At 42.5% G+C, this 17,379-nt stretch overlaps 3 protein-coding genes and 1 long non-coding RNA gene across 5 annotated transcripts; 3 read left to right on the top strand and 1 right to left on the bottom strand.

Annotated features, from left to right (window-relative positions):
• The first annotated feature begins 775 nt into the window (after positions 1-775).
• LOC142992432 (uncharacterized) lies at positions 776-1,741 on the top strand. The gene is made up of 2 exons (XR_012961036.1): positions 776-915; positions 1,005-1,741. It is a non-coding gene; the product is annotated as an uncharacterized LOC142992432 (long non-coding RNA).
• A 1,115-nt stretch (positions 1,742-2,856) lies between these two features.
• LOC142992429 (cytochrome P450 2K1-like) lies at positions 2,857-11,248 on the top strand. 2 transcript variants are annotated; one of them, XM_076142860.1, is made up of 14 exons: positions 2,857-3,140; positions 3,301-3,466; positions 3,642-3,791; positions 3,872-4,032; positions 4,728-4,907; positions 7,850-8,023; positions 8,193-8,358; positions 8,534-8,683; positions 8,767-8,927; positions 9,628-9,807; positions 9,897-10,038; positions 10,261-10,445; positions 10,568-10,709; positions 10,809-11,248. In XM_076142860.1, exons 1-14 carry the CDS (start codon positions 2,934-2,936, stop codon positions 10,994-10,996), a joined length of 2,352 nt encoding a protein of 783 aa, XP_075998975.1. In that variant the 5' UTR covers positions 2,857-2,933; the 3' UTR covers positions 10,997-11,248. The 2 variants fall into 2 exon arrangements, with proteins under 2 accessions (XP_075998975.1, XP_075998974.1); XM_076142859.1 differs by lacking the exons at positions 7,850-8,023; positions 8,193-8,358; positions 8,534-8,683; ... (4 more) ...; positions 10,568-10,709; positions 10,809-11,248 and adding exons at positions 5,039-5,180; positions 5,402-5,586; positions 5,709-5,850; positions 5,950-6,808 and having other exon boundaries at positions 2,858-3,140.
• A 1,256-nt stretch (positions 11,249-12,504) lies between these two features.
• LOC142992684 (uncharacterized) lies at positions 12,505-15,167 on the bottom strand. The gene is made up of 4 exons (XM_076143202.1): positions 15,007-15,167; positions 14,137-14,779; positions 13,928-14,041; positions 12,505-13,798 (listed from the first exon to the last, which is right to left on the bottom strand). The coding sequence occupies exons 2-4, from the start codon at positions 14,773-14,775 to the stop codon at positions 12,875-12,877; spliced, it is 1,677 nt and encodes a 558-aa protein (XP_075999317.1). The 5' UTR covers positions 14,776-14,779; positions 15,007-15,167; the 3' UTR covers positions 12,505-12,874.
• Positions 15,162-17,266, top strand: rnps1 (RNA binding protein S1, serine-rich domain). The gene is made up of 7 exons (XM_076143203.1): positions 15,162-15,255; positions 15,659-15,808; positions 15,899-16,081; positions 16,173-16,278; positions 16,398-16,551; positions 16,639-16,780; positions 16,872-17,266. Coding segments are annotated over exons 1-7 (843 nt in total). The 5' UTR covers positions 15,162-15,253; the 3' UTR covers positions 16,978-17,266.
• Positions 17,267-17,379: the final 113 nt, after the last annotated feature.

The following is a 17,379-nucleotide window of genomic DNA, read 5'->3' on the forward strand; positions in this document are numbered from 1 at the left end:
TAATTAACACTGGGGAGAATAGCTTTGCATTGATGACCTTGATAAAGTTTGCAATTGCTACTTATTCCTATTGAGAGCTCTGAGTCTGCATTTTACAAATATTAACAACAATAACAATACAACAAACTACTTTTACTTATTTCTAGTGAGAGCTCTGAGTCTGTATTTCACAAATATTAATAACAATAACAATATAACAAACAGTTGTTACTTATTCCTAGTGAGAGCGAGAGAGTCTGCATTCTTTTCACAAGTAGGGGCGGCAGTAGCTCAGTCCATAAGGAGTCAGCTTGGGAACCGGAGGGTCGCCTGTTCGAGTCCCATATGGACCAAGTAAGTGGACTGGCAGCTGGTGAGTTGCCAGTTTGCCTCCAGGGCACTGCCGAGGTGCCCCTGAGCAAGGCACCGAACCCCCAACTGCTCTATGGGCGCCGTAAATGGCTGCCCTGACCCCCTCTGTAATGCATGTGTTTGTGTGTGTGTGATGTGAGGGGGTGCAAGATAAATTTCAATTGTATCTGTTGGAAGTCGCTTTGGATAAAAGTGTCTAGCTAAATGACTGTAAATTAAATTAAATTAAAATTAAAAGTACTTTCAGATCTCGTTGTTGCTCAGTTGCTCAGTCTGTCAGTTAGACGGGAACGCTGCTTTGATTTTATTATCCCCATGGCAGAGACTGAAGTAGCATCTACGTCACAAGCAAATGGATTCTCTGTGAATGCCAGCACAGGTTCCAGAGTTTGTATTCTGAGTCTGTTTCTTCTTTTGGCGACAGGGAACTGTTGTGTTTCCTCTGCTTACTTCCATCCTGTATGATGAGTGAGTGGGAGAGTCCAAACACTTTCAACCCTGCTCACTTTCTGGATAAGGAGGGGAAATTGATCAAGAGAGATGCCTTCATGCCATTTTCTGCAGGTACTTAACCGCTGTTAAACATTGATGTGCCAGTTTTGTTTTCCAGCATCATGGATTTTTGTTAAAGTTGCAATTTTTTGTTCCGTCAGGTGGAAGGGCCTGTCTCGGCGAGAGTTTAGCCAGGATGGAGGTCTTCCTCTTCTTCTGGTTTGTTGTTCTGTGTTTTAGGTCTTCAGGCAACTCTTTAAAAAAAGGGTCATAACAATCTTGATATTTTTCACAATTCTTCTTTGGCTAAATTGCCAATATCCCTGTCGAGGGTTCTGTGTTGCTGAACTGGTGCACAACTAGTGCCTCAAAAGAGAACAATCAGAGACACAGTGGGGAGGAGGGCTGGATCACACTGTTAGAAATCTGGCACATACACATTTCCCCTTCTTTGTGTGCAGTGAACCTTTGCTCTGTGGTATATTTTGCTTGTATATCTAGTATCTCAATAAGAACATATATTCATTCTACTAGGGAAGGCCTTACAGCTGACAATGGACAAAGGAAAAGTGGACTGAACTGGACAAGGAATGTAAATTGCACCGGTGGTCAGCAGTTTAAACCTTGGGCTTAAACAGCTGGCATATAGATAACAGTTTATGGCCGTTAAAAGTGAACTATTACCAAATATGGTCATGTAGTGTTTACAGGGGTCCCAGGTGGTTTGTCAATATCCACTGAAACGGGTTTTTTCTTGAGTGACAATCAACTGTATAAATACGTCTGAAAGTCAGAGTTCGGGAGCGACTCATTCCGGCTGCAGAGTCTCTCACAAGCGTTCCATGGTGCTTGTTATGATGCTGTACTTTGTATAATAAAACCCCATTATACAAGCAAAGACAGTGTCAGCGGAGATCCTTCCTTCCTTCATCTTCACATCATCGCAACCCAAGAATTACACTAAAGCTCTGTGACACTTTCGCATGTTTAATGTTCATGCTTTTTCTTTGATTATTTACTGCAGTAAAAAAGTAAATGCAAATGTAATTATTCTACTGGTTTGTGCCCTTTTGGCTCTACCAAGAACCAAAATCTAACAAGTTGATATGCACAAAGATGGAATGAAGTGGGGAGGAACAAAGGCATTTTCAGCTTATACATTGCTGCATTTATTCATAATGTATGAGACTCATTCAGTAAAAATTGTTAGGCTCTAAAACTCCACAAAGCCTTAATATAAAAACAGGTCAGCCACGTAGATTAATTGTAGAGGCGGATTATGAAAACAAACCTGACCAGACACGCCTGGTTTGTCTGGTTGTTTGGATGTCCTGTTCTTCAGCCTTTGGATCTTTGTTTTTCGGGGACTTTAATGGATGATTCGCCTCATTTTACCTTTTCTCTGCAGATACTGAACATGCAGCAGTCGCATTTTTGCGTTCATTTACAGCTTGGTACTTTTCAGTAAATGCTGCGTGTTTGTTCTGGAAATGTCTTTGAACATTTTGCCTTTTTCTTCTCTTATTCATTATAATTTCTCTCCGTATAGGAAGCACATTATTATTAATTACTATTTATCTCCTGTATTGTTGTCAGTCAAAGTAAATTGTAACTGTCCAAGCAGAGTTAAACTCTACGTTCCTCCAAGACTTTTTTGGAGTTATTTATGGCTAGTGAGTCAGTTCAGTTCACATTTCTACACGGATGTGGAAATATATGTACATTTAAAATAATTTCTAGATCTTGACAAGTTGTTTTATATATACTGAATTGTTAGTATTGTTAATTGTTGAAATTTGACTTGTTTTGCTAAATTTCAGGTTGTTCATAATATGTTTTGTAAAAATATAGTTAGGTAAAAGTAAACATCTGCAATATGAACTGCTGTGCTTGCCACATTTCATTGGAATTTGTCAATGATTTCTTTAATGTTCTGCCAATAGTTAGGCAGGCAAACATCAATCGTAAGGTAATAATTTATAAATTCGTCATATTTGTCAAAATGCACAGCTAGAGAGACAATCCCTTCAAATATAAAGACATTGTGGCTGCTAAGTTCAGCTCGAGGACTGTGTTCAATAGCTGAGAAAATGTCTCTTGAAGAATCAGTTTTCCTACTATTTTCTTCTCCCACTTCACTGTTGGGTGCTTTTGTTGTCCTGCTTGTCCTTTATCTTGTCTCCCAAAGCTTCATCGCTCAGGAAAAGAGGAAGGAGCCTCCAGGACCATGGCCTCTGCCCCTGCTTGGTAACCTGTTGCTGATGGATCGCAAGAGCCCCCACAAAACCCTGTTTGAGGTGAGTGCAACACTAGAAACATTCAAGACCTTCTTTTGTTGAGGAAGATTGCAAGTCGGAACAAACTGCCACCTTCATAATCCTGTAATTATTGTTCTTTTGTCTCTTTATGTTGCAAAAGCAATTATCCTGTTCGTCTTTATGTTCCCCTTTTTCCCAGCTGTCAAAGAAATATGGATCTGTATTTACGGTTTACTTTGGACCCATGAAAGTTGTGGTCCTGGCAGGATACAAGACAGTTAAACAGGCTTTGGTTAACAACGCGGAGGACTTTGGAGATCGAAATATCACCCCCGTGTTTCATGATATGAGTCACGGAGGTCATGGTATGACTTAACCTTCAATAATTTAGCATTCATACAAAAACATATAATATCAGTCACTGTTAATAGCATAATAACAATCATTTTGTCATATCTTTGTTTCTATGGGAGACATATGCATTTGTATGATATCTAATGTCCACCATGTTTTTTTTTCCTTTTATGTGGTATTTAACAGGAGTTCTGTTTGCAAATGGAGATTCATGGAAGGAGATGAGACGTTTTGCACTGTCGACCTTGAAAGACTTTGGGATGGGCAAAAGATTAGCCGAGGAGAAAATCTTAGAGGAGTGTCACCACCTGATTAAAGTGTTTGAAAAGCATGAAGGTATGGAGTGTTAACTTAGGGCCTCTTTAGATATCTACTGTTTTGTATTTGTTTGTTTATGTTTTTGTTTTTTTTTACAGGGAAACCATTTGACACAGCACTTCCATTTAATCATGCAACATCCAATATTATCTCATCCCTTGTGTATGGAAGCAGATTTGAATACACTGACCCTCGATTTATAAACATGGTGAAAAGATCTAATGAGACCGTTCGCCTTTTAGGTTCTGCATCTCTCAAGGTAAGAGTAATGTTAGCTTGATGACATGCTCCCATTTTAGGTTTTACTTGCCCCAATACTTTGAGCCAACAGTTTGAACATCATGCCTAATGTCCTGTTTCACGGTCACACAGAGCCTTGTTATTTAAAATGCCTCCTCATGGTGGAAATCTCTTTGTACTGGAATTTCAAACACTCCATATCCACATCAAACTTTAGAGAAGCCCATCTTTGTCGTAGTCAGCTGAGTTCCCGGCTTAGTCGATTTGTTGTTGATTTGTTTGTATAATTTGGCTGAAAGTCTGAATATGTGAATGGATGTTGGTTTTCCATCATTGCAAAATGCAAATCTGTGAAATGCATGTATTTGTTTCAAAATGTATGTCACAGGAAAAGATATGGATACTAATCATCAATATTTTGCATTTGTCTAATGTTGTTTTACACAGAACAGCGTCATCGGCATATTAACAGACCTTCAGGTTATTTATTGGTATAATGCCCATGTACATTTATAAACAAAACTAACCCGCTCTAACTATCTATTATTATTGTTGTTATTTTAAATGTAATGTGCTTTGAAAAAAAAACATGAATGTTTTCTTTATGATGTCTTCTCATAATTTTCCATTGAAGTTTAAGATCATCAAAAGTACCTGCTTTTGTTGCTTGATTTTCTGAAGTAATCCAATATCTGTTCCACTGCTGTGTGACAGCTGTATGACATGTTTCCGTGGCTGTTGAAATGGATAAAGAACCGGAGACTGCTATTAAAGAATCTTGAAACGAACATCATGGCTTTCGCCGATTTAATCCAAAATCTGAAAGAGACTCTAGATCCTGAGACATCCAGGGGGGTTGTGGACAGTTTTCTGATCCTTCAGCAGAAAGAAGAGGTATGATCACTACTACTATTACTACTACTACCACTGCTACGACTACTAGTCCTGCTTCTATTACTACTAGTAGGAGTAGTACAGCCACTTCTGTTTTTTGTCCATATTCATGTTGGTTTGCTATCTGTCAGGCCGAACATCACATGGACACCCATTACCATGATATGAACTTGAAATTAACAGTGGCCAACCTATTTGGTGGTGGTACTGAAACCACATCAACAACACTGAGGTGGTGTTTGCTGTTCATGGCTAAATATCCACAAATACAAGGTAAGAACAGAGCTGAGGCACGCACACATTTGAGACTCACATAGTTGGTTTGTGGTGGACAACAGATCCTCCAATTTACATTCTCCCCTCACAAATATGAATTCTATTGCCATAAACACAGCAAGACCAGTCAGCAAATGTAATAAAACCCAATGCATGGAATGATTTTTCAATCTGTGTTCGGCCACTAATGCATGTGGACATGTTTCCCAACATTACAGAGCAGGTTCAGGAGGAGCTGAACAGGGTGATTGGCAGTCGTCACGTTCGGGTTGAGGACAGGAAGTACCTGCCCTTCACTGATGCTGTCATCCATGAGACACAGAGACTGGCCAGTATTCTCCCCATGTCCGCTCCTCATGAAACCAGCCGAGATGTCACCTTTCAGGGTCACTTTATCAAAAAGGTAGCATGTTTAAATTTCTATCAATGCTAATCTGCACTAACTCATTTTATGTGCCTTCACCATCTTTTTGGGGTTTTGTTGAGACTTTGAATGGCGGACCTGCTTTCTTCTTTTGCTTACAGGGGACTGTTGTGTTTCCTTTACTTACCTCTGTCCTGCATGATCAGACTGAGTGGGAGAACCCAAACACTTTCAACCCTTCTCACTTCTTGGATAATGAGGGTAAATTCATGAAGAGAGATGCCTTCATGCCATTTTCTGCAGGTATTTACAACTCTGTCTGTGTCCATTTGTATTATGGATATTTTAAACTGCACCCACATCCATTTTAACAATTTTAAATTAAAAACTTTATCCCGTCAGGTAAAAGGGCCTGTCTCGGAGAGAGTTTGGCCAGGATGGAGCTCTTCCTCTTCTTCACCTCCCTCCTCCAGCATTTTCGTTTCACTCCTCCACCTGGAGTTTCTGTGGATGAACTAGATCTGACCCCAGTTGTGGGCCTCACAATCGGCCCTTCACCTCATGAGCTGTGTGCCATCAATCGCCAGTGAGACATAGAGGGATTGTGTAGTAAATTATACCTTACCTCATTCCTGACCTCACCTCACCTCACCCATTGCACTAATATCCCGTCATTACCGGTGACTGTGCAATGTGTGAGTTATGGTGATGCAGAAATGTCCCTCCTGTCTCCCTCGTCTCTTCTTATGACATCTATGTGGCGTTCTCAAAATTTGGTGATGACTAGATGAAACTTCTTCGCTCTGTCACGCTCAGCTCAACATCCACAATGTCTGCATCTCCTAATATCACTTATATACGTCTCTCTTCCTCACCAATTTATACAGACAGACACAATTATACAGATTGACCCTCTTCACACTCGATAGAGTGGGTTACATGTGTAATCTGTTTTGGCTTGTTTTTACTACTGCAGAGACACAGATCTGGGTCTTCTGCAACAGCTGTTCAGGTGATCTGCCTCAGAATGTGTGCTTCGTGCCCCTTAGTGGAGTGCAGGTACTAATCCAGACATCTGTGGCCAGTATAGAAGAAACTTCAGAACCATGTCACTAACAAAGTGGAAGTGAAGAAATCTTATACATACTCAATCATTATGCATTTTCTCTGACCTCAGCCAAGGAATTTATATTTTCAGTTGTGTTTGTCTGCTGTCTAAAGGACTGAGTTGAAGATTGCGGTTGATTTCCTTTCTTTTCTTTGGCTTTTTTTTGACGTTTTATTATCAAAATGTTTTTAATTATGTAATAATAAAATATTGATTAAGTGAAAATAGTCTTCTCTCTGAAGTACCACTACCCTGTCAAGGGGTGACGTCAGCTTTTTTTTATTTTATTTGCGCTTGATCAGTTAAAACTCTTGCTCCCTTTTATACTTTAGGACCTCCTATGTTCCAGCTTCCATCAGGCCTGAGATTATGTCAGTGATGACAGTTTTATTACTATAACATGGTTCATACATTTCTGTGTCTGGCTTGGCTTGGCTTCTCCTCCCATGGTCCTGTCTTATCGTACATTCTGCCTTAACATAGTGTCTGCTCACACACTAGGGATTATGAATTCCAAACCATTGATGTTTACTTCAGTTTAAGTAGGAAGTAACCAGGAACTCTTCCCCTCAGTCCAGCTGCAGGTTGTTTGTGATCATCAGGGAAACTTCCTCCATGTATTTATCTGCTTCCAGCACAGGTTTGGTCCCTAAAAGTGAAGAGAGAACACTCATGTTTCCAAATCGACCCAATAACTGCCTCGCCCTAGCCAGTTACTGACACTAAAGAGCCAGTAATCACGTTGGTAGATTGGTTTAATAACCCTGTTCAATTTAAATGAATCATTCTATTTCCATGTTAACGTTAACTTTGCACCAGCGCTAGCTATTCTATCACATTTCATATAATATATATACAGTATGTATAGATATAAAATTTCCCCATTTTGTGAATCTATTTATGACAAAAGTATTCAAATGTATGTCATTTATGTTATAGTGTTGAGTGTACTTCTAACATATTGAAGCAGCCTCTTTCCTGTGTGACGGACTTAAATAAATAAGAATGTAATGGATTGTTCCATGGATCATATCCAACCTGCCTGCCAGATTTCATTCAAATCTGTCAATGATTTCTTCAATGTCCTGCCAATAGGCAGGCAGGCATTAGACATTCTGGGTGCTAAGTTCAGCTCGAGGACTGTGGTCAATAGCTGAGAAAATGTCTCTTGATGATTTAGTTTTCAAACTATTTTCTTCTCCGACTCCACTGTTGGGTGCTTTTGTTGTCCTGCTCGTCCTTTATCTCGTCTCCCATAGCTTCATCACTCAGGAAAAGAGGAAAGAGCCTCCAGGACCATGGCCTCTGCCCCTGCTTGGTAACCTGCTCCAGATAGATCTCAAGAGGCCCCAAAACACCCTGTTTGAGGTGAGTGCAACACTAGAAACATTCAAGACCTTCTTTTGTCGAGGAAGACTCCAAGTCCTAGGAACAAACTGCCACCTTTATAACCCTGTAATTATTGTTCTTTTGTCTCTTGTTGCATGTTGCAATAACAATCATCCCATGTTAATCTTTGTGTAACTTTTTTTCCCAGCTGTCAAAGAAATATGGATCTGTATTTACGGTTTACTTTGGACCCATGAAAGTTGTGGTCCTGGCAGGATACAAGACAGTTAAACAGGCTTTGGTTAACAATGCGGAGGACTTTGGAGATCGAAATATCACCCCCGTGTTTCATGATATGAGTCACGGAGGTCATGGTATGACTTAACCTTCAATAATTTAGCATTCATACAAAAACATATAATATCAGTCACTGTTAATAGCATAATAACAATCATTTTGTCATATCTTTGTTTCTATGGGAGACATATGCATTTGTATGACATCTAATGTCCACCATGTTTTTTTTTCCTTTTATGTGGTATTTAACAGGAGTTCTGTTTGCAAATGGAGATTCATGGAAGGAGAAGAGACGTTTTGCACTGTCGACCTTGAAAGACTTTGGGATGGGCAAAAGATTAGCCGAGGAGAAAATCTTAGAGGAGTGTCACCATCTGATTAAAGTGTTTGAAAAGCATGAAGGTATGGAGTGTTTACTTAGGGCCTCTTTAGATATCTACTGTTATGTATTTGTTTGTTTATGTTTTTGTTTTGTTTTTTTACAGGGAAACCATTCGGCACAGCACTTCCATTTTATCATGCAACATCCAATATTATCTCATCCCTTGTGTATGGAAGCAGATTTGAATACACTGACCCTCGATTTATAAACATGGTGAAAAGATCTAATGAGACCTTTCGCCTTTTAGGTTCTGCATCTCTCAAGGTAAGAGTAATGTTAGCTTGATGACATGCTCCCATTTTAGGTTTTACTTGCCCCAATACTTTGAGCCAACAGTTTGAACATCATGCCTAATGTCCTGTTTCACGGTCACACAGAGCCTTGTTCTTTAAAATGCCTCCTCATGGTGGAAATCTCTTTGTACTGGAATTTCAAACACTCCATATCCACATCAAACTTTAGAGAAGCCCATCTTTGTCGTAGTCAGCTGAGTTCCCGGCTTAGTCGATTTGTTGTTGATTTGTTTGTATAATTTGGCTGAAAGTCTGAATATGTGAATGGATGTTGGTTTTCCATCATTGCAAAATGCAAATCTGTGAAATGAATGCATTTGTTTCAAAATGTATGTCACAGGAAAAGATATGGATACTAATCATCAATATTTTGCATTTGTCTAATGTTGTTTTGAGGAGCACAGAACAGCGTCATCGGCATATTAACAGACCTTCAGGTTATTTATTGGTATAATGCCCATGTACATTTATAAACAAAACTAACCCGCTCTAACTATCTATTATTATTGTTGTTATTTTAAATGTAATGTGCTTTGAAAAAAAAACATGAATGTTTTCTTTATGATGTCTTCTCATAATTTTCCATTGAAGTTTAAGATCATCAAAAGTACCTGCTTTTGTTGCTTGATTTTCTGAAGTAATCCAATATCCGTTCCACTGCTGTGTGACAGCTGTATGACATGTTTCCGTGGCTGTTGAAATGGATAAAGAACCGGAGACTGCTATTAAAGAATCTTGAAACGAACATCATGGCTTTCGCCGATTTAATCCAAAATCTGAAAGAGACTCTAGATCCTGAGACATCCAGGGGGGTTGTGGACAGTTTTCTGATCCGTCAGCAGAAAGAAGAGGTATGATCACTACTTCTATTACTCCTAGTAGGAGTAGTACAGCCACTTCTGTTTTTTGTCCTTATTCATGTTGGTTTGCTATCTGTCAGGCCGAACATCACATGGACACCCATTACCATGATATGAACATGAGATTAACAGTGGCCAACCTATTTGGTGGTGGTACTGAAACCACATCAACAACACTGAGGTGGTGTTTGCTGTTCATGGCTAAATATCCACAAATACAAGGTAAGAACAGAGCTGAGGCACGCACACATTTGAGACTCACATAGTTGGTTTGTGGTGGACAACAGATCCTCCAATTTACATTCTCCCCTCACAAATATGAATTCTATTGCCATAAACACAGCAAGACCAGTCAGCAAATGTAATAGAAACCCAATGCATGGAATGATTTTTCAATCTGTGTTCGGCCACTAATGCATGTGGACATGTTTCCCAACATTACAGAGCAGGTTCAGGAGGAGCTGAACAGGGTGATTGGCAGTCGTCACGTTCAGGTTGAGGACAGGAAGTACCTGCCCTTCACTGATGCTGTCATCCATGAGACACAGAGACTGGCCAGTATTTTTCCCATGTCCGTTCCTCATGAAACCAGCCGAGATGTCACCTTCCAGGGTCACTTTATCAAAAAGGTAGCATGTTTAAATTTCTATCAATGCTAATCTGCACTAACTCATTTTATGTGCCTTCACCATCTTTTTGGGGTTTTGTTGAGACTTTGAATGGCGGACCTGCTTTCTTCTTTTGCTTACAGGGGACTGTTGTGTTTCCTTTACTTACCTCTGTCCTGCATGATCAGACTGAGTGGGAGAACCCAAACACTTTCAACCCTTCTCACTTCTTGGATAATGAGGGTAAATTCATGAAGAGAGATGCCTTCATGCCATTTTCTGCAGGTATTTACAACTCTGTCTGTGTCCATTTGTATTATGGATATTTTAAACTGCACCCACATCCATTTTAACAATTTTAAATTAAAAACTTTATCCCGTCAGGTAAAAGGGCCTGTCTCGGAGAGGGTTTGGCCAGGATGGAGCTCTTCCTCTTCTTCACCTCCCTCCTCCAGCATTTTCGTTTCACTCCTCCACCTGGAGTTTCTGAGGATGAACTAGATCTGACCCCAGATGTGGGCCTCACAATCTGCCCTTCACCTCATGAGCTGTGTGCCATCAGTCGCCAGTGAGACATAGAGGGAAAATTAAAAACTTCTCAGGTTAAGAGAGATAAATGATTGTGGGAAGTTAAATGGCTTAACAAGCCCTTAACATTTTATGTGATGAGCCTTTCTCAGTGTAGTGGATCATTTATAGTTTGCTGTGGCAGTGGATTGTGTTTTTTCTCACTGATTTATTCTGTTCTTGTTGATTGCTGATCTTAGCAATTTTCTTGGTAAGAAATAATGACTAAATAATAAATGATTGACAATCGTCTCTCCTAATGGCACATATTTATATGTTTGTATACATATAGGCACCTAGAATCAGCTTACCCAAAGCAAGGCCCACTATCTTTGATCTATCTATCTTTGATTCTATGACATACAGTTTAAAGGTTATAAGCCAAAACATAAAAGTTGTTATGACAGTGCCACCAAGTCTGACTGGTTCACGAATGTCATGGATTCTTCCATGGATCATGTCCAACCTGCCTGCCAAGTTTCATCAAAAGCTCAATTTGAATCTTCGATGTCCTGCCAAAAAACACTCAGGCAAACAGCAGAGGTAAAGGGTCAGTCACACAAAGGTTAAGGCCAGAGTCCGCTTTAATTAATAATTACTCAGTTGGATCTTCTAGTCAATTCCTCCATTTAATTTTTCCTTCTGGGGAAAGACTGCACCTCCTTTGTGTCCCCCCATCTCTTGCAACAAAGGGGGGAAAACTACATGTGTGTAAAGATAATGAAGTTGGTCTCATGGAGCCGTTTGTAGTACCACCACACTTCTGGGTGCCTTCATAGTCCTGCTGATCCTTTACCTCCTCTCCAGCAGCTTCAACCCCAAGGACAAATAAGGAGCCTCCAGGACCCAAACCCCTCCCCCTGCTTGGTTAATCAAGAAATTAAACTGAGGTATTTATGACTACATTCACAGATTTTGGAAAGGGGAAGAAAACAAGCACAGAAAGAATCACTGAAGAGTCACATCAATTTTTTCGATGCATTTCAACAAAAATATGGTGATAATGTTTGATCACTTCCTTCAGTTTTGCTTTTCTCCTTTCAGATAAAGCCTTTAACACCATGCGGCTAGTTAGCTATGCTATCTCTAATGTCATCAGTTAGTTCTATTGTCTATGGTTGTGGATTTAAATATGATAACTCAAAGTTGAATGACGAGGATTGATCGAGATCCTGAAAACGTTCCACTCACAGGATCTCTTTCAATCAGGCATTGCTTTATATCTTTATGAAACTGACTTTGCACCTGTATCATTCTTTTACCATCCATTAAGACCATAGTACCATGCGATTCATAACTATTAACCCTTTGAGTACACTCTACATTGCTGTTCACTTTTTTTGTTTTAGGTTTAGGTCATTAATATATATCAATCTCATTCGAAACAACCTCTCTTTTTAAATGTGTGTATTTTTTTGTCAGTATCTATTTAATTACAAGATACAAAGATGCTGCTGTCTTCAAACACGAGGGAGAATACTGGAATGATCACATGAGTACAAGCACAGAGTAAACATGTTTGGGATGACAGCCATCTCTTTATTTATGTGGATTCAATTAGTCAGAGATATATATGAAAAAAACACAATAAACAGAAACACAGATTTTCACAACACAGTGTACATAACTGTTGCTATAGTTACGACGACCCATTACCACGTTGTTCCTATAGTATTCTATAGTACATGTATCTATTGCCGTTTGTCTTCTGTTAAAATACAATTTGTGAATAAGTTATCTAATGTAAAAAATGCTACATTGTCTATATATTATTAGAAAAGGAAAGGTGACTGCGCCAAAGGGAGTCTTTACAAAAATGAAACAAAGCCCTTCTGGTCCCAAAACACCTTAGACACCAAGGCATATGTGGAATCTGAAGCCCTCTAAGGTGCTTCCACTTTGATAACGTTGACTTGTTGGTCCTGTGGCATGTGTGTGGCGTTCAACGTCGGCTGGCTGGAAACGCTGCAGTCCTGCAGACTGCCTGAGAAATCAGGAGGTTTACTCTCTGAGCCCCTGAATGACTGAGAGTGTGACGGGCTGTACGTGGAGACGTAGGGCTGCGTGTATGATGAAAGGAGTGTTTGAGTGTGTTGCTGTGTGTATGCAGTTGCGTAAGGTTGTGACTGAGGCGGAGTGTGAGTGAGTGTGAGGCTCTCCGCACTGCTACACGGTGGGAAGCCGTTCATGCTGGTGGGGCTGAGTCCCGGCACTTTAAAGGCCTCTACATGTTCCAGACTCTCCATGGAGTTGTAGCTGGGCTGTGTTTGGCTGCACTGAGTGTATGTGCCTTGACTGTAGTTAAAGGTATCTTGGCTGAAGGAGGTAGATGCTGAGACAGTTGGCAGAGCTGAGGGTGATGGAGTTTTGTTATGCTGCTGCTGATTCCTACATGGCCCCAGTTTGGAGGCCAAGGACTGTAGAGTGCCAAGGATCTGCTTCTGAATGTGAGTCTGCTGCGCCTGCTCTCTCTCTAGACGGCTTTGGTGCTCCACAAGCATCTTCACTGCCTGGCCAAGGTTGCGCACCTCAGATCCAAGACTCTGAATCTGCTCCTGAAGCCCACCTCTCCCTCCTGCGTCGTGGACTGCTTGCTGTGGGCTTGGGTTCCCCTCGCTATGGGCAGTGCCTTGGCCCCCTGTGGTCTGTAGGCGGATGGCGGCACCAACTGAAGACGTTAGAGGTGCTGGTGGAAGACGGATGCCAACCCGAGGTGGAGGTTGAAGGGAACGCACTGACAGCACTGGTCTCTGTGTGAGGAATCGCTTGGGGAAGCTGGATCCTCCTGGCTGGTTGCCGATAACAGTCTGACAACATTATGACAATGATCAGACAGTTAGTGACAATGTGGACTACAACCACAACTACTACTGCTAGTAGCAAGGCACCAAAGTACCAAAGTATTTTGGTCACATTTGTCTTTAATATTTGCTCACCTTCTCAGTGGTCAGGTCATAGGTTTCAGGCTGTTGAGGCATTGCTCCACTTAAATCAGCACCTTGGACAGTAGAGTGCTCTCTCCTCAGCAATGACGCCACCTGGTGGACTGACTGCAAAACATATCTTTCAGTGTCTAGATAGTGGAAAAGGTGAATGTAAAAAAAAAAAAGCAACAGTATTTAGTTTCTCCAGTGTGTGTGGTTACCTTCGCCCTGTGTAACAGAGCTTTGTCCAGCAGCCTCTTACGAGCTGCCAGCATGGAGTTGGTCGCTGGAGACGAAGTGACTCTCTTCCTCATGAAGGCTGCAGATGCTGTCCCCGAGGAGGACACAGCTGCTGTCTCCACCCCCGTCTCAGCAGACTGAAGGCGTCTCTGCTGGCTACTCTGTGCGAGGGAGGTGACACTAACGATCTGGATTTCATTTTCTTCCTTCTCTCCCTGATTTTGATGCTCCGGCCTGCTGCCTCTGCTGGTTTCTCCGGGCCTGGATGCTTTTGCACCGGTCTCTGAATTGTCCACTGTCTGTTTTGCAAATTCTGCAGCTGCTTGATAGCCCGCATGTTGCGTGGCCTCTCGTAGAAGGTTTTGCAGATGGATGTTACTCCAGCTGTGACTTCCCCCGGCTCTCACCTGCACCTGTGCTGGAGCGCCGCTGCTCCCGACATCCGCAGGTCTGACCCTCCCTGGTGGCCTCCCCTGGAACTCCCTCAGGAACAAATAGATGGCTTGGGCAGAGACCTTGATGTTCTCCAGCTCCAGCACGGCTTTGATCTTTCGGAAACTCAGGCCAGCCTTTCTCAGCTCCACCACTTTGCGTTTTGCAGCATCATCCAGCCGTCCCATGGTCCTATTAAGCCCCAGAAGGAGACACATTAAAAACACAACACCTGGTTAATATCTGACAAAAACATCTGAGAATTCTGGAATTAATGCAAACTATGTTACCGTAGATCTCCTACATAGTGTAATCAAACATAACAACACCGCTATACAACTGTTATCTACAAATATTAGCTTTGGTGGCTAACGGTTGCAGCTATCGCCGCCGTCAAAGTGTCATTTCGTTTCGTTTACCTAGTTTATTATTGACCGGAAAAACTGTTGTTTGTTGTTTCCTGTTCTTTAACCCGTCTCGTCTTCCGTACATGCATAGGGCCGATCCGTACACTTAGCTTCATATCTATGAACACGGCTACGTAAATAAACAAATGGGTCGCAGGTGGCGCTTAGGTCCTGACGCCACGTCCGTGTGACGTCAGCAGCAAGCGACGATACCCGGAGAGCCGCGAGCGTTGCAAGCGGAATACCTGAATTCGAAGAAATGTAGGTTTTCACTGTAATTAGAATGTTTCAAATGTATTTTACATGCAGAAGGACGCATATTTACTAAGTGCACGCGTGATTTAGCTGTAAATACTCGGTGTTTGTACCGCAGTTCGCCGGTCTGTTTAGACCGCGGAATCAATGGAGATAAATGGCGGCGGCCTGCTCGATCACGCTGCTCTAACTCGGTTATTAAGTCTTTAGAGCTCCTTCCTGCATTTTGCTGCGGCGTGAAATGTAAACTCAGTGATGTAGAATTTGTCTCCACGATGTGTGAAATATTTAAGTTTAAACAAATAAGTTTCCCGGATGCCTCGACCGATTGTTTGTTTTTGCCGAAGCTTTGTGTAAGGACGTTTTATCATGAGTACATAGTGATTGATGGCACTTTTCCTCTCTTCAGGGCTCCATCTCCCACAAAGCGGAAAGAGGAAGAGAAAGCAAAAGACAGAAGCAAGGAGAAGCCTGCTACCAAGGAAGGCGATAAGGATAAGGAGAGAGGAAGGGACAAAGTGAGGAAGCGTCGCAGCGCCTCCACAGGCAGCAGCAGCAGGTAGGATTATCTCAGTAACCCAGCTGAGCCTCAGCAGCTCCTCATGTTGGGCCACGTCTCTCATCTGTCTGCTCCTCCTTGTTCCTCCAGGTCCAGATCCAGCTCCACCTCCAGCAGCAGCTCTGGGTCCAGCTCAGGCTCCTCCAGTGGATCCAGTTCCAGCACCAGCCGCTCCGGTTCTTCCAGCTCCCGTTCCTCCTCCTCGTCCACCTCTTCCGGCTCTCCCAGCCCCAGCCGCCGACGCCACGACAACCGCCGACGCTCTCGCTCAGCGTCAGTCACTGCATTGTGTTTGTGCACTATGTGATATCTTGCGCAAACGTTGATTTGATACTCATGGGTGTCCTTGTTTGTTGGTCCGCAGGTCAAAAACACAGAAGAGGGGCGATGATAAGGAGCGAAGGAAGAGGAGCCCGAGCCCCAAACCAACCAAGGTCCACCTAGGGCGACTGACCAGGAACGTGACCAAGGTGAGCTGGGAACTAAACACAAAGCAGGCGTGTTGTTGTCTACGTGTTTATAAAGTTTGTAGTTTCTGCTTTGGAGCATTTTGTCGCTCTGGTAAGATCCTGGTGTCTTTGCTCCTCAGGACCACATCCAGGAGATCTTCTCCACCTATGGGAAGATCAAGATGGTTGAAATGCCAGTGGACAGGATCCTCCCGCACCTGACGAGGGGCTACGCCTACGTGGAGTTTGAAACTGCCGAGGAGGCCCAGAAGGCCCTGAAACACATGGATGGAGGTACGGGGGCGGGGCGGTGCTTCGCTGGGTCCAAACGCTGAGGTTGGTTTCGAATAACTCATGTTGATATGTTCTTATGATTGACAGGTCAGATTGATGGACAGGAGATCACTGCCGCTGCTGTGCTGACTCAGAGAGTCCGCCCTCCACCTCGTAGACCCTCCCCCCCTCGCAGGATGCCCCCTCCCCCACCTATGTGGCGCCGCAGCCCACCGCGCATGAGGAGGAGGTGAGGCTGAGGTCATGTGTGTCAGACGCTTCAGTGCCCAAATGTGTTTGACCTCTGATAAGTAACGTGACCTTGCCATGGTTCCTCCCAGGTCCCGCTCCCCCAGGAGGCGGTCCCCAGTCCGCCGCCGCTCTCGCTCCAGATCTCCCGGTCGCAGACGTCACCGCTCTCGCTCCAGCTCCAACTCCTCCAGATAGACGAGGCTCCACAGATCATCGGCAACAGTTTTGATGCTCGGACATCAAATCTGTTGAAATTCTTGTTTGTTTCAAATCAGTTTCCCGTGTGTGACAGACTCAACAGGAAGAACATCTGCATCGTAGCCAAACAAACATCTGCCTGCATGTAGAAGAATGAATGTTGTTTTGCTGATGTGTTGAATCCCTTTTGATATTGAGTTGTTCAGTTGTTCAGACGCCTGTGTGGGTTTTTTCTTTTTAATCTGTACTAATTTTTAAACATTTTGAAAATAAACGTACAAAACTGTATGTGACTTATGTTTGTTTGACTGGGCAGCTTCAGGTTTAGAGCCCCGTAACGCTTTAAATGATTAAAAAGGACAGTTTCTCTAAACAGTATGACATAAAAACACTCCCAGG

Source organism: Genypterus blacodes, unplaced genomic scaffold (genome assembly GCF_046128005.1).
Source record: "Genypterus blacodes isolate CSIRO-AG114 ecotype Tasmania unplaced genomic scaffold, CSIRO-AGI_Gbla_v1 ptg000022l_1, whole genome shotgun sequence".
Classification (NCBI taxonomy): Eukaryota; Metazoa; Chordata; class Actinopteri; order Ophidiiformes; family Ophidiidae; genus Genypterus; species Genypterus blacodes.

Excerpts from the sequence above, each read along its gene's own strand:
- rnps1 (XM_076143203.1), top strand. Across the intron at positions 16,279-16,397 it reads TGACCAGGAACGTGACCAAG|GACCACATCCAGGAGATCTT; the intron begins GTGAGCTGGGAA and ends TTTGCTCCTCAG. Across the intron at positions 16,781-16,871 it reads CCACCGCGCATGAGGAGGAG|GTCCCGCTCCCCCAGGAGGC; the intron begins GTGAGGCTGAGG and ends GGTTCCTCCCAG.
- LOC142992684 (XM_076143202.1), bottom strand. The coding sequence starts at position 14,775 with ATGGGACGGCTGGATGATGCTGCAAAACGCAAAGTGGTGGAGCTGAGA. Across the intron at positions 14,042-14,136 it reads CTCTGTTACACAGGGCGAAG|TCAGTCCACCAGGTGGCGTC; the intron begins GTAACCACACAC and ends TATGTTTTGCAG. Across the intron at positions 13,799-13,927 it reads ATGACCTGACCACTGAGAAG|ACTGTTATCGGCAACCAGCC; the intron begins GTGAGCAAATAT and ends TAATGTTGTCAG.
- LOC142992429 (XM_076142860.1), top strand. The coding sequence starts at position 2,934 with ATGTCTCTTGAAGAATCAGTTTTCCTACTATTTTCTTCTCCCACTTCA. Across the intron at positions 3,141-3,300 it reads CCCACAAAACCCTGTTTGAG|CTGTCAAAGAAATATGGATC; the intron begins GTGAGTGCAACA and ends CCTTTTTCCCAG. Across the intron at positions 8,928-9,627 it reads TAGGTTCTGCATCTCTCAAG|CTGTATGACATGTTTCCGTG; the intron begins GTAAGAGTAATG and ends GCTGTGTGACAG.